Genomic DNA, 15,837 nt, shown 5'->3' with positions numbered 1-15,837 from the left:
AATCAACTTCATGTTGCCATGACACGCGCGTCCTCACTACAGCACGTGCGTCATTGTTTATGCGTCTCATTTATAATTTCCTGATTACTGCGTCAATCTAGTTTGCAACATTTCTCGTGATGAATGTTTATATGCATGTTATCTCGTTGTAAGGAGCTGAACCATAACTTGTGTTGTGATGATGACGCGCGCGTCCTCACTTCGACACGCCCATTACGGCATTCTTGCGGCTTCTTGTTCACACAGAGGGTTACCCGCGTATCTTACTAGGTCCTCTTTCCGGCAACGATCCCAGAAGATTAACGGAACGAGTTTTTGTTCACACAGACGCTTGTCTGGCAATTTTACGGGTATTTTCTGGGACCAGAGGTCTGTGTGAATGAGGTTATACTGTAGTCCATTAACATACATTTGGCGGATAAAGCAATGAAAAACAACATAACATTTTTATGTGGAGCGACTATTTATGCTGTGCTGTTTGGAATTCGCCCTCGGTCTCTGTGTGCGTGTGCGTTTAAGTGCACTCAGTAGTGCATACACGAAGAGACACGTTTCAAAAAAACCAAGCAAACATAAAATCTTTCTGTTATTGACAGGGCACATACAAACAAAATTATCTCCACAGTATTCTTTTTCTAATAAAAACATTTGTTTATGTCTTAAGTGTATGTATAGATTACAGTCAGAAACCAGTCTGTGCTTATTTGGTCTTAAAGAGACAGTAACCTCAATTAACCTACTTAATTCTGTGTCATTAATGTTACTCAAACAACCCAAGACAAAGAGAAAATCACTTCTGAAGCTCTAGAAAAAATAATCATATTTAATTTTTACAAAAAAGACAGTATTATGATTCATTTAATTTGATTTCTGTACCTAATGCTAATTCCAGCCTTACTTAATGTGCAACTTTGTTCTTTTTTATAAATGTTTGCAATTTCTTTATTTGTTATTATATTTTTCCCACCCCTTTTTTGCTGATAGTTTTGTGATCCGTCACACCCCAATAAAGTTAGTACACAGTAATAGCCATGAATGCAATGGTACTAATAATTGGCATAATAATTTCTTTCGGTTTTTGGTTTTCGGCCTTGATTTCCTCTTTTTCGTTTTCGGACAACAATTTTCATTCCGGTGCATCACTAAAAAAGTTCAAGAAATTCAGTTTTATTTGGCAACTTCTCGCTAGTCGAGAAAGTTTAAATGAATTGTAAATTAAGGTTGATTAAACATAAAAAAATACAGAATATGTTTGTTCCCTAGGAATCGAACCCATCGCCTTTTTGTTGCTAGCACAATTCCTAGTGATCACCTAGTAAGCTAAGGGAACACTGCAGGAACACTTTTGATTTTCGAAAAATATCTGTCTTCTCTTACCCAAAATCAATTCTGAAGCTTTCACACAAAGACAAATCCTGACATGTTTGTTATGTGTCATTCCCTTGCTGTGTGTTGTAATAAAAATCATCATCATTATCATTTCTCTCTATCACTTTAGTGGGGATGAGTATGTAAAACCATCAAGACAGGAGTAATGGCGACAGGAGCAGAAACCTCTTCTCCAGCCGAGGATGAGAGGATCATCCCGATGGACATCGATGATGTACACATGCTCTTGCAAGGTCAGTCTAAATAATCATCATCAAATCAAAAATGTTTAGTTTGATTTGATCAAATAATCTCTTATTTTCGGCTAGATAAGGTGCAAGGCTTCGTCTGTATATTAAATTCGTATTGACTTAAGTAATCAGGTTGCACTGTGACAAACAGATGGGAATTTATTTAGTGAAAGGATTCTCCTGTGGCAGTTTGCCAAATGATCATCCCATGACAAATGTGTTTTTTACGACTTGAGATCTGCGGTTTGCTTTATTTGTTTTACAAGTTCTCTTCTATTTGCCGCCTCTTTCTGAAGTTAAGGGTGGATACCATAATCTGTTGATTCAAACAGAAACATGTTCCAAATGGGCGTGCTACAAGTTCTGTCTATCAAAGAAAGGCAAAAAGTGACTTGTTTTCATTTTTTGGAACCTGTTCATCTTAGGTACACATGTATCTCATGTATATACATAGTACTGTGACTCTATGGTAACTTTTGCACCTTTACGATACATAAGGCAGCCCATATACAGTATAAATGTGATCGTGGTGATAATAGTGACTGTGGATGGGCAATGAGGGAATTTTAAGTTGTGTTTTACTTGTTTTCTTTGTCACGTTTTGACCTAAAAGCAGCTTGTAGTGCATTTAAGGTTTTAACATTGACTCTGGGATCTAACCCATGAACTTGGCATTACTAATGTAGTGTTAGCTGTTATGTCTCTTGTTTCATGTCCTTTCATTGCTGCATGAGGGTCATTTCCCCACGTGTGTGTCAAGGTTCCTGTGTTGGACTCGGTTCAGACCGTCGCTTCTTGCTGGTGCATGGTTGCCGGGTTACCGGTTATTTGTTTGCTATGACGACAGGGCGGTCTTAAAGACAGATATTTTCACTGAAGTGACATCATGTGTTTGTGTCTAGCTCAGTGATGCTTTTCATCTGGTTAAAGATTGCCACACATTAGTTAGCAGTTTTAGTTTGGTTTTATGAATGCAACCATTGTTCTGACTATGTACTGGGTGCAGGGGGAGGGAACTGTACCACAGATCAGTCTGCTTTTGCATGTGGTAACTTTTTCATTACCCAGCAGCACTCATATTAGCATTGTCAGCCTGTTGAATGTTTTCCCATTAAACTAAATAATAATCTAATAAAGTCCCAGTCTACTTTTAATAGCACATGAAGTTACAAATGAAATGCACAGGACTGTGATGGATGAGTTATTTAGCCGTCTGGGTTTCTGTACGACGAACATGTCTGGGTAGTTAATGAAATGAGGGGAAGTTTAATGTAGAAATAATGAAAAATGTTGTTTGAGGCGGAGGCTTTTAAATAGGTGAACTGAGCCAGGTTTCCAGCAGTCGTGCGACGTTCCCAGCTTAAAAATAGACGCGTATGAATGACATGCTGGGAACTGATGTGCTGTGAACCAAAAGCCACAAAACTGTGTTCTGGCAAGGTCTTTACATATTTGTGCATGGATGTAGTTATGCCAGTTTGCACTGTTTTAAGCACACACAGAATGCATAGCATGTAGTTTTACAACATGAGTTTGTTCTAGATTGAAATATCTAATAAAATGTTATTTTATTAACAGTGGAACAGGAGCAGATTCAAAAGAGAACTTTTACAAACTGGATCAATGCACAGCTCTCCAAGGTACGGTAAATCCAAGCACAACAAGTACGAAAATGCCTCACGGTTTTTGAATGCAACTGCAAATTTTATTTTAGAGTGTAATATGCAGTATGCAAGTGTTGCACACATGGTTTGGATAATGAACATTTAAATATAGAAATATATTGCAGTTTCACATGCTGCACTGCCATATTGCGTATTAAATTTTTTTGTTTCTGCTGTGTTTTATTGGAGAAATATATAGAAGCAGTGGCGCCTCGTGACTGCTCATCCTAGGGGCGCTAATTCAAATAGTGTTCGGAGTGTCATGTGTGTTGCTTGCGTTTTCAAAATATGTGTTTGTTGCGTCATATGAACCATGTGCATGTCAAAATAAGTGCCTGCTGCACACGCGTCAAAACCTTTTATGATAAAAGAGACGCTCAAGTTCACAAAATACACGCAAGACACTCCCTTAAACTTAAACTATGATTACGCATAAGATTATTCGAGTATCTGGCAAACGCGAGCGTCTCTTTTATCATAAACCCTTTAGACGCGTCTGCAGCAGGCACTTATTTTGACAAGACACGTGATGCACATAGGATCACTCGACATGCAGAACACATATTTTAAAAAAGGAACCACACACATGACGGGCTACATACATGTTGTGACGAACATCGCATCGAGTGCCCTCGAAAAAAGAAGTCACTGGCCGCCACTGTATACTACTCCAATGAACTTCAGATTATTAAAGGATGCTCCAAATTGTACTTATATATACAAAAACTGTTGCTGAATTGATGGCCGGGTCTATTCTATTCTGTCTTTTGAGAGTTTGATTATAAATAGTTATTCACCTTTCAGCAGTGGAGCTCTTCAACGGGCCGTAACATGAGCTGTGCACCCCTTTCAATGTTGTTTGGCCACATTTCAGGCACAAGCGTTTTTGAATCTCCTGAAGCAAGTGATAACCTGTATAGATATCGAATGATCTGTAATGCATCTGTAAAACAGATTAACACTATAATGACACATTTACTTTTGTAGACAATACAATTATTTATCATCTTATGAATAGAAAATACTATAGTTGTTTATCTCCACTTTGGCAGTTGTTTTTAAATAGTCATAAATATAAAAGTACTGACATACTGAGTTGAGACAGTCAGTTATGCATAAAATAAGCCATAAAATAATCAATGAAAAAGCTTAAAATGGATTTTAAAGACCTGTTTAAACGCAGTGTGTTTCCCAACCAAGGGGCCGGGGCCCACAGGGGAGCCTCAGCAGATTTCCAAGGGGGCCTTAAGAGGACTTAAAATTATAAAATTAAAATTTTACAGAACAAGCATTAAATTAAGCTTAAACAAGCAAACAACAAGATGTTTATTTTTTGCCATTTTAGTAGCAAATATACATCTGTCTAGTCATTTCAAGCACTAGTTAATTTTATTTGGATAACATTGAGTGAGTGGGGGGCCTTTAAATACTGTTGTGGGCAACTAGGGGGTCAAGGTTGGAAACCACTGATTTAAAGGGTTCAAGGTGAAGTGCATTAGTAGCAGCACCAAATAAATAGCAAAAATGTTTTTTAATAAGTTTTAAACCATTTTTGCTAAATATCCCCCCATCAATAATCACTGTTTAAACTGTAAATATGTACTTACCCTATGAAAACATCACTTTCTGTACTGTATCTTACGTTACATTACGTTTCATATAAATTATTTCATAGTTTATTCTTATTTTAACAGTTTAACATCAGAAATTTACTGCCATTTGAACACTATAGCGAAGTAACATTGAGGTGTGTTTCAGAGAAGTCCTCAGACCTCCATCCAGGATCTGTTCACAGATCTTCGTGATGGCACTCAACTGCTGGACCTGCTGGAGGTGACGACCGGCGAGCGCATGGTAAGCTTCTGAGATGATGTTTTGCACATTGAATCATAGAAATGTACAACATACTGCATGCATTGACAGGTACTGTAGCATACAATGGAGTTTGTTGGTTCATGTTTAGAAGCTGGAGAAAGGTCACGGTGTGTTTCAGCAAAGAGGAAAGATCGAGACTGCTTTGAACTTCTTAAGGAATAAATCAGTAAGTGGTCTTACAAGAGCTACGTATGTTTCAGATATTCTGAGACTGATAGGAAAGTTTATATCTCAAACTGTTTGTGTGTCCTCAGATCAAACTTGTGAACATAAATATCCCAGATATACTTGAAGGGAAACCATCTATTGTTCTGGGTCTGATATGGACTATCATCCTACACTGTCATGTAAGTATAATAATAAAGCATCATGTTTATTCAAAAACAGTCACACATAACCTTGCATCTTCCATTGCCTTGAGCTCATAAACTGAATAAAGTTTTAGTGATTCATTTTTTTTTTATAAATGAAATACAGTACACAGGAAGCATATATTGTTTCATAATTGTCTCATGTTAGTGTTTCAGATGTATTCACAGTTTTTTTTTTGTATCAGGGAACAAATAGTGCTTCAAGCACAATCTGTATCTTTTATAAAACATAGCAATCCAATATCATTGTGCAGAAGCTGCCTATTATTTTCTGAACTCAAATTAAATGTTAATTGTGTGTAAAAAGGCTTTGTAGTGTCTTGGAAATATTTCATTGTCTTTCTCACATTAAGATGTGAAGTACAAGATTATGACTCAACATACTGTACATCAATAATGACTATTTATTTATTGCCTTTGGATAAAATAACATTGAAAATGAACATGTTAATTATTTTTTTATTATAGGATAGGTTTAAAAATAAACACTCTTGACCTGAGAAAGGCATGTTTATTTTTTTATTTGCCTTTTAGCAGTAACTAACAGCTTACATATTCACACTTGCATCCATTACTACAGATAGAGGAGCTGGCCAGCGCTCTTTCTTTCAGCTCCCGCTCGTCCTCTCTGGACTCTCTGTCCAGTCTGGATTCGATGCCTGGATCTCCAGTCAGTAGTCCAGTTCCTCGAGGAGCATCCCCCCTCCACACGCGCGTCCGTCTCTCTGCTAAGAAGTCTTTGTTGCTTTGGGTCCGCGATCAGTGCAAGAAGTGAGCGTTGGTTGATGTATACATAGTTTTGCCTGTGTTATGGTTATGTAGCTGTGTAGATGTTTTTTTCTATTCGTTTTTATATCGCCGTTTACTGTATATTTTTTCTCTGAAATGACCTTCTAATCATTATTATTTCTTCAGAGTCGGTTGCACAGCCAGTGCGAAGGACTTTAAGTCCAGCTGGAGGAGCGGTGAGCTGTTTCTGGCCATCCTGTGTTCTCTTCGACCTGATCTAGTAGATCTTTCCCAAGCCCAGACCAGCAGTCACCTGGAAAACCTGGAGAAGGCTTTTCACCTCGCTGAGAAAGAGCTGGGAATTCCTAGACTGCTCGAACCAGAGGGTGAAACAATTAAGCTTTTTATACTTGTCATGTGTACATAGGATTTTATATTGTATTATTTATAGATTTTTTGTTATTTATAGCAGGTGGTTCTCAAACTGGGGGCCAAGATTGTGCTTAAGGGACACAGTTTTTTGACATTTTATAAAAATACATTGAAGGGGACATATCATAAAAATCGGACTTTTTTCATGTTTAAGTGCTATAATTGGGTCCCCAGTGCTTCTATCAACCTAGAAAATGTGAAAAGATCAACCCAGTAACTTAGTTTTCTGTAACCATTCTCTGCAAGCATGTAAAAAATAGGTCATTGAAATCTGGCTGTTCTTGTGATGTTAGAAGGGGATACCACCCTCTTAATCTGTACTATCCAACCACTGCACTGCCATTTAGTGCAGAGATCAACTCATTTGCATTTAACGGACACATCCAAAACAGGACATTTTGCTCACACGTGCAAAATGGCAATTTTACATGCTATAATAAATTATCTATATGGTATTTTGAGCTAGAACTTCACATATGTATTTTGGGGACACCAAAGATTTATTTCACATCTTAAAAAAGTCTTGTGAAATGTCCCCTTTAATTTATCATACATTCTGTGTAATTAACCTCAGAAAAACAAGGCTACTAACCAACAGTTTAATTAAAATGTAAAGTTTTAGAATGTTTTATGTCATCATTTTTTGGAGGGGTACGAAGAGAAGCACGAAGGGGGCTGCATGCTGAAAAAGTTTGAGAACCACCAATTTATTCGTACCCTTTCAAACCAACTTAAAATCCTAATTCTGTGTATATACATATATATTTCTGTGTAAGAAATATAGGGGCGATTTTCCGGACAGGCTTTGGCTTAAGCCAGGACTAGGCCTTAGTTTAATTAGGAAATACAACTAGTTTTAACCAAAATGCCTTACTAAAAACATTACTTGTGTGAATTTTGATGCAAAACAAAGAGTACTGATGTGTTTTCTAAGATATGTCAGTTCAAGTTGTTTTCAGTTTGGACAGCTCTTAAAAATGTTTTAGTCTAGGACTAGTCTAATCCCTGTCCGGGAAACGGTCCCATAATGTTAAATAAATAATAAATTATATATTTTTTTTATTTAAAATAGTATTTCTTACACTGAAAAATAGCCCTGCACAATAAATCGAAAGCATCAAAATATCATAAATATGTATATCACAGTATGCATATTGCAATAGTTTGCAATGACTGAATGATTTTAATACTTCAAAAGCTTATGTACTGTCATAGTTTTAGCAAAGAGACTGGCACACAAATGTTAGTACTTGTTTGTGCTCTGATGTGTGGAAAATGATATTCAATTAGAAAGAATGTAAAACGTGCGTTTGTTACTGTATATAGATTTTTAGTTTCAGTTTAAAAAAATATTACATTCATTATTACAATATCTTTTACAATTTTTATATATATATATATATATATATATATATATATATATATATATATATATATATATATATATATATATATATATATATATATATATATATATATATATACGTATATATACGTATATATGTATATATATATACGTATATATGTATATGTATTTGTATAAATATATGAAATGTAAATGTAAAAAATGAAATGTAAATGTAAAATAATATTAACTCATTATTACAATATTTTTATAATTATATATAAAGATATTGTAATAATGAATGTAATATTATTTTACATTAACATTTCATTTTTTTACATTTACATTTTTACATGTAATGTAATATATATATGGAGAATATATATATTAGGGCTGTCAAAAGATTAATCGCATCCAAAATAAAAGTTTGTGTTTACATAACATATGTGTGGGTACTGTGTATAATTATTATTTATATATAGAAATGCTCCCAATCATGTAGATATTTAAGAAAAAATTGTTATATTTATATATAAAATATTTATATTTATATATAATAGAAATTATATAAATGTATATACAGTATTTAAATGCAAATATTTCATAAATATATACATGAATGTGTGTGTTTTTATTTATACATAATGTTTACGCACAGCACACACACATATGTTATGTAAACACAAACTTTTATTTTGGATGCGATTAATCGCGATTAATCTTTTGAAAGCCTTAATATATATGTGTGTGTGTGTTTTCAAACTCTTTTTCATTTCAGACATTGATGTCAGTAACCCCGATGAGAAGTCCATAATGACATATGTTGCTCAGTTCCTGCAGTACTCCAATGATGTGCCCTCAGCTGATGATGTCTTTGAGGTTAGGCCATTTCGTATTGAATCCCCATCGGATCTGTCCTTTTGCTTGTCTGTCACTTTCTGGTCATTCTTTACTCTCTAACCCCTTTTGGGTCTATGCTCTGCTTTTTGCTCTCTGTTGGTGCCTCATGGTTGGATGCAGCTTCAAACTCTGCTCTCTCCCACCTGCCTCTCTCCTGTAAACCTGCTCCCATTCTTCACTCCTGCTGTGCTGGCCTCCCCGCTGCATCAGGTACAGACACCACACCGCGCTTATGAATTCCTCTACCGTTTGCTTCTGTCAAAACATCATTCTAGAGTCGGTTGCTGCAAGTCCAGACACCTTTTCATCATGTTTTATCATCTGAATATTCATTTCGATTCACTTTGGTGTTTTCTACCATGCCCTCAGGCTTCAACCAGTCAGAAAGTCAGAGAGATGACAAATTGGCTGCAAAGAGCCTATCAAGAGTTAACGGAGGCTTGGACCTCGGCAGAAGAGAAGGGATATGCAGAGAAGTATCAGGTAGAAGCTCAAATTTAAAATTGGTAAACAACCTAACAGAAGGTATGTGTTGATTCTGTTTCTTCACAAAATGTGTTATGACAAGCCTTGAATGTCTGTATGTGTGATTATTAAATAAAGGCTTTCCAGAAGTTTGTCAGCACTTACTATGATCGACGATCTCCGGTTATCCCGATGCTCGGTGCAATGAAGCGCAGTGCTAAACCAACAGAGGACCAGCGAGCACTGAGAAAGGCATGGGATAGAATGGAAGAGAGGGTGGGTCAAAACAAAATCTGTCTACACTGTCAGAAAAAAAAAACGGGTTAATGGCTCCAAGCTATCACTAGGGCTTAATATGTACCATTTAGCTATATGTTTGGTATTAATATGTACCTTACATGCACTTTTGGTACCAATATGTACTGCTAAGCTACTAAAATGAACTCTTTACATGCAAAGGTGTACTTTTTGAAAGGGTACCACTACAGTGACAGCTACAGTAGTGCTGCATCGTCACCGCATCTTACATTTTAAATGTCACGTAAATTCGGCAAAATCCTAGCTTCCTCTCTCTTGCACAGCTTCAAGATTACAAAAAAGAGCTTGATGTTTGTCTGCCAGCCCCTCTGAACATAGTGGGCCAGTGGCTTCAGCTTATGGAGGCAGTGCTGACAGAAGAGGGTGAAACTAAAGATCATGCCATCGCTGCCAGAGACGCGAGGAATAAACAAGATCAATTCGAGGTCAGTGTGCTGATGTCTACTTTTGCACTGAAATGTGTATTACTGAATGGTATTTACGGTTTTGTTTGTTCTTTCTCTTTCCTCAGGTCTTAATTGTGGAGTTAAATGAACAATTGGACACCCTTAATAATTACCGTAACACAGATGAGGATGGTCTTCCTCGAGTGCCTGTCGAGAAGCTGGAGGAGATCAAGAGACGGTTGGCAAAGATAATCATCCATTCAGTCTTTACTACTGAGAAGACCAACATGACTGAGTGACTACCAAGCTGGTCACCAGCATTGGATGCTGGTTTGCCTATATCAAACTTAAAGGGATAGTTCACCCAAAAATGAAAATTCTGTCATCATTTACTCAGTCTTGTGTTGTTACAAGCCTGTATAAATTTTGTTTTTCTGATGAATTCAAAGGAAGATATTTTAAGAATTGTTTGTAACCAAACCATTCGTGGACCCCATTTACTTCTATTGTATTCTATTTTTCCTACTATGGAAGTGTATGGGGTCCACAAACGGTTTGGTTAAAAACATTTCTCAAAATATCTTACTTTATTTTGAAACAACATGAGGGCGAGTAAATGATGACAGAATTTTCATTTTTGGGTGAACTTTCCCTTTAATCTGCAGCTAAATCTGATAGCAATCTGACACTTTGATCAACCACCTTCATCAAAAAGACCATATTGAGCAACTACCATGTTTATGCTGGTCCATTAGCTAACTTTGTATTACCAGCATAAACCAGTTTGAACCAACTTGAACATGTTCCTGTAGGTCAATTGATAGTGCAAAGGTGTGGATTTGAATGCAAATACACACATACTGATGAAAAGGTATAGCTTTTGGATTAAAGCGTCTGCAAAATGCACTAATGTAAAGTTCATGTTGGTCTTTTCAGCAGGGCTTTCCTTTAGTTTCTGTTTTTCTTACCACATTTGATAGAGTACAGGTTCCTTATCACCATGGTCCATATTCTCTTCCATAGTTTCACCAATGTCAGAGTGACAGCCAAGTACCACAACATCAGGTTGCAGTACAGCGAGCAGGTGCATCATGTTTATGACCTGCTGGGACGTCTGAAGTCAAAGCTGACTTTGTGGAGAGGGCCTTACGGTTCTCAGGAGTCTGTATGCGCTCTGCTACAGGACTGGCATGTATGTAGCTGTGGAGAGCTGTTTAATAATGATGACTTTTCAGTTAACCACAAATAAATAAAAAATAAACAGGCTTGAAACAATATTCAATCCTTTAACTTTAAACAATATGCCAATTAGGACACTGTGGACAAGCAAGGCCTGGTGTCGAAGATAAAGGAAGAACTCCATAAGCTGAAAGACGCAGCAGTCAATTACACAAACAAAGCAGCTTTAGGTAAGACTGCATTGCTGGGAGTTTTAGGCACACCTTAGTTTTATGAAACTAATGTCAGGTAACTTATGTCTGCCTTTCAGCTGAAGACTCACCTGCGGTGAACAGGCAGGTAAAGGAAGTTGAGAATGAAGCGGCGGGGATCGCAGAAGCCACAGAGGCGGCGAAGGCAAGCTTGGAGCGTGTGCTGACCGCATGGGAGACATACAAAGACTCTCTGTCTCTGCTAAAGGTCTGGTTGGGACAGGAGGAACCATTTGAAAAGGTAGATCCTAAGAAATATAGTAGTGCAGTAATGTAGCAGTAGCCCTTAAAAGTGTTGAGATTCTTCAACTAAATGCATGAATATATTGCATTAAAGGGATAGTTCACACAAAACTGAAAATTCTTTCATTTACCTCCACCACCTTAAGTGGTTCCAAACGTATATACATTTCTGTGTCCTGCTAAACACCAATGAAGATATTTTGAAAAATAGGCCACCATTGGCTTCCATAGTAGAAAAAATCTGGCCAATAGTCCCCCAACATTTTTCAAAATATCCATTTATGTTCAAAAGAATGAAAAAATTAGTACAAATTTGGAACAACTTCAGGGTGCATAAAGGATGACTGAATTTTCATTTTTGGGGGAAGTATCTATTTAATTAACAAGATATTAAGGCAAAATGTGGATTTTCTTTGCTCACTTATAATGCGGCTTTCACACAGGACGCGGTGTGCACTGTGCTATGAAACCCATTTATTTCAATGGCTTGTGCAGCTCGAGGACCGTTTGTTGTTGTTGCTCAAAGGGCAAGCCCAGCGGAAAAATAGTTAAAGGGGAGAGAGAATGAAAAACCATTTTTACCTTGTCTTTGTTGAATAATGGTAGTCTACCCACATTCACAAACATACAAAAAGTGCTAAACATCTCAGTCTCATAGAAATTCCTCTTTTAGAAATGTCAGCCAGAAAACAGCCCAATCTGAAAAACTGATGCTTATGACATCACAGGCATCTAACTGCCCATCCACTTTAAAATAATTGGCTACATTTTTTGAGTGGCAGCAAAGTCAGCCAATCAGTAATGAGATTGCAAGTTAAGCCAGTAGGGGGAGCCAAATAGGTGCAAAACCACTTGTTTAAAATCCCCCACCCTAATAGAGCTATCTGAGAGAGGTTTTTAGGAAGCTTCTAAGGCATTACAGACCCAAACAAAAACATTTTTGTCTACATGTCATATCACAGAAAAAGGATAAATACTCCGTTCAGCCATTCTATGTCACCTTTAAACTTTTGTGCTGCGCCTTTGTGGCGATTACCTGCGCGGCCAATAAAAACGGGGCATCCAAACAAGCGCAAAAAGCAAAATGGACGAAAAGCTTGTACTGTGTGTGTCGGGAAGCACACGCTTGTACTGTGTGTGTCCCGGAGCTGTATAATACAAGTTTACGCTCTTATAGAGACGTCGGAAGAAAAGCTGTGTCATGGGAAACACAATCAATTCAAATTGGCATGTCAGGTGGGTTTTAAGTCAGGTAGCTTGATGTAGGTAGGCAGGTTAAGTTACGTGAAATGGAGACGGCAACAGCAGCGTCTGTATTCCTCCTCCACTACTTAACCCAAATATAAATACTGCAGTAATTTATAGTAATCCCGCTGAAAGAAAACTCCACCTACTTTGGTCTGGCCAGCATAGCGCAAATCACTTGGCTGCGCTGAACGCAGCGGCGTTTCCATCCAGTGAGCTAGAGAGGAGAATTGTCACTTCCTGATAAACTGATGCTTAATATCAGTATGAGAAGCGTAAAGCCTCTGTATTTAACCCTTTTCTGTAGGGCTGGGTAAAAATATCGATTCATCAATGCATTGCAATTATTTGTTTCTCAATTCAGTATCGATTCATCAAATCCTATGAATCGATTCAGCCCCCCCGGCAAGTGGCGCCGCTGTGGGCAACACTCTAGTGAGAGCGTTCAGCGTTGTACAAGACGCGCTTTATCAAAACAGAAAGAGCAAAGATGGCAAACAGCAGCACTTCTTTCAAGCCTGTACCATCAACGTGATCAAACATTAGTAATACTACACACATTACTTAAAAATATACTCGGGTACTTAATTGCTTGTGTATTTACTTATTATTGAATCGATATCGAAGCAAGTAAATCAATATTGAACCGAATCGAATCGAATTGAATCGAAGCCTCAAGAATCGAAATTGAATCGAATTGTGAAATTCCTAACAACCTTTTCTGTATAATCATCTCAGAGCTTGCAGACAAAACACCATACACCTGTTATCTGCTTTCAGGTGTCGATTCCTGACGTTTAAGTTGACAGTCCAGTAAGACTGTCCTGTAAAGTAATATTACCGAACCATTCAGATGACAGACTTTACCTATTAATTTCAAAACTTCCAAAACCACATTTTAGATGCTGTGCAATGAGTTCTGTAAGCTGATTTGTCCAGTTATACCGTCACATGACATTTTTGCATCGTAGTTCATGTGCAAGTTTTCTTATTAGATAAGAAATGTATCCGAGAGCATAAGCTTTTTACGCTTATTATTACAATTTAGCGCATCTTGGCGTTTCCATCCAGCGTTTTTATGTGATAGTTGCATAAAAATAGGTGGATGAAAACAAAGCTAGTGAACACAAAAGTGTTTCAGCTGCACCACAGCATGAGTCACTTTTCAAATCCGGAAGGCTGTAACCAGGGCATGGCAATTTGTTTTGTTGTTTGTTTGTTTGATTTCCTTTTTCATACATTTGTCAATTGATCTTATTCATGATTCAGCAGAAGTCATCCAACCTGTCTGATTGGAGTTCACGTCAAGCCCAGCTGAACGAGGCTGGCAACTTTCTCATTGAGATGTCTGATGCCTCCACCGGCCGCTCTCTGTCTGATGAGCTCAGCAGACTCAACATGCAGTGGGCTGACTTCATTAAAAGGACCAAATTTGTGAGTTTATATAGACGTTCATTTGAGCTTCATGTAGTGGATGGAGTGAACATTTTGTCAGCAGGAATGTTGCTCAGGAAGTTGGGTGGATGATCTTGACAAACACACTCACTTTCTTCGAGTCTGTGTATAGAGACACTGAAGCATTGTATCACACCATACAGTATGTAGTTATTGTTAATCAAGGTGTGTACTTGCTTTTTTGTTCTTTGTTGTTTTAACATCACACACCCATGCATTGATTGATTGTTGGCTGAAACAGAATAGTCTTGTTTTGAACCTAAAGTTTGGTAGTTTTGCAGCATTTTCTAGCCAAGACCCAGAATTCGAATCAGATTTTTTAGTGCAACGTGCCTCACAAATATATAAGATTGTCAACAGATGGTGGGGTTGGCGTCTAAGACTGACAATAGAATACATTTTAAATTGTTAATTAAAACGTATGTGAAATCTCCTGTGTTCAGGCAGTGGCACCTCAGCCCACCTGCGCAGTTGTGGGTGTACAAGCTGCTCAGGGCCTGATGCATGAGGCAGGCTGGGTGCTTAGAGAGGCAGTGGAGGTGTCGTCTGGACCTCTACGAATCTACAGGAAGAATCTTCAGGTATATTGATTATAGTGCTATGGTTCGTATAGTTGGTATACTGGGATTTTATTCCCTTGTTCGTTGCTTTATTTTGTATTTGGTACATAATTGGTTTCTCATAATCACTTTTCATTTATTGTCATTGACCACGTTTTCTTTATCATCCCATATTTAGGGCATCACCAAGAAGATTTCAGAGTTAGATTTGCAATCTTTATCTCCATCTCCAGATTGCAACGAAGAAACTCTTCAAAAACTCAGACAAACTCTTCCAGAGGTAAGGGTTACATTTCATTTGGGAATGTAAAGCATAATGGATGTATTTTTTAAAAAAACATGCTGTATTTACACACTTAAAAAATGCTGGGTTGTTCGCATAGCATTTGTTGTTATGGGGGGCAAGGGTGGTACTATCCCCCAGACCAGAGCCATTTATGATTTTGTCTGATCTATTAATGAAATCATCTTAATATTATCTTAATATTATATTTTAATGGGTAGACTGAGTAACTTAATGGAACACTCAAAAAAAAAAAAAATAGGCTAATTTTCCAGCTCCCCCAGAGTTAAACATTTGATTTTTACTGTTTGGAATCCATTCAGGCGTTCTCTGGGTGTGGCGGTACCACTTTTAGCATAGCTTAGCATAATCCATTGAATCTAATTGGACCATTAGCATCGCGCTCAAACATAACCAAAGAGTTTCGATATTTTTCTTATTTAAATCTTGACTCTTCTGTAGTTACATCGTGTACTAAGACCGACAGAAAATTAAAAGAAGTGATTTTCTAGGCTGA

General features: G+C 37.4%; 1 protein-coding gene across 1 annotated transcript in view; it reads left to right on the top strand.

Moving 5' to 3' along the window:
- Nucleotides 1-15,837, top strand: part of syne2a (spectrin repeat containing, nuclear envelope 2a) — a 140,337-nt gene that overhangs the window by 7,725 nt on the left and 116,775 nt on the right. Inside the window, 19 exon segments of the mRNA XM_073855956.1 lie at nt 1,499-1,622; nt 3,198-3,259; nt 5,042-5,137; nt 5,247-5,324; nt 5,413-5,505; nt 6,110-6,300; nt 6,445-6,644; nt 8,814-8,914; nt 9,056-9,145; nt 9,305-9,418; nt 9,539-9,676; nt 9,982-10,143; nt 10,230-10,342; nt 11,128-11,296; nt 11,417-11,513; nt 11,594-11,775; nt 14,292-14,456; nt 14,921-15,058; nt 15,216-15,317. Of these exon segments, the coding sequence (XP_073712057.1) occupies nt 1,535-1,622; nt 3,198-3,259; nt 5,042-5,137; nt 5,247-5,324; nt 5,413-5,505; nt 6,110-6,300; nt 6,445-6,644; nt 8,814-8,914; nt 9,056-9,145; nt 9,305-9,418; nt 9,539-9,676; nt 9,982-10,143; nt 10,230-10,342; nt 11,128-11,296; nt 11,417-11,513; nt 11,594-11,775; nt 14,292-14,456; nt 14,921-15,058; nt 15,216-15,317 (2,379 nt within the window). The 5' untranslated portion in view covers nt 1,499-1,534.

This window comes from Misgurnus anguillicaudatus, chromosome 18 (genome assembly GCF_027580225.2).
Source record: "Misgurnus anguillicaudatus chromosome 18, ASM2758022v2, whole genome shotgun sequence".
Classification (NCBI taxonomy): Eukaryota; Metazoa; Chordata; class Actinopteri; order Cypriniformes; family Cobitidae; genus Misgurnus; species Misgurnus anguillicaudatus.
The sequence above is the reverse complement of the archived record's forward strand: the minus strand, read 5'-3'. Positions and strand labels throughout refer to the sequence as shown.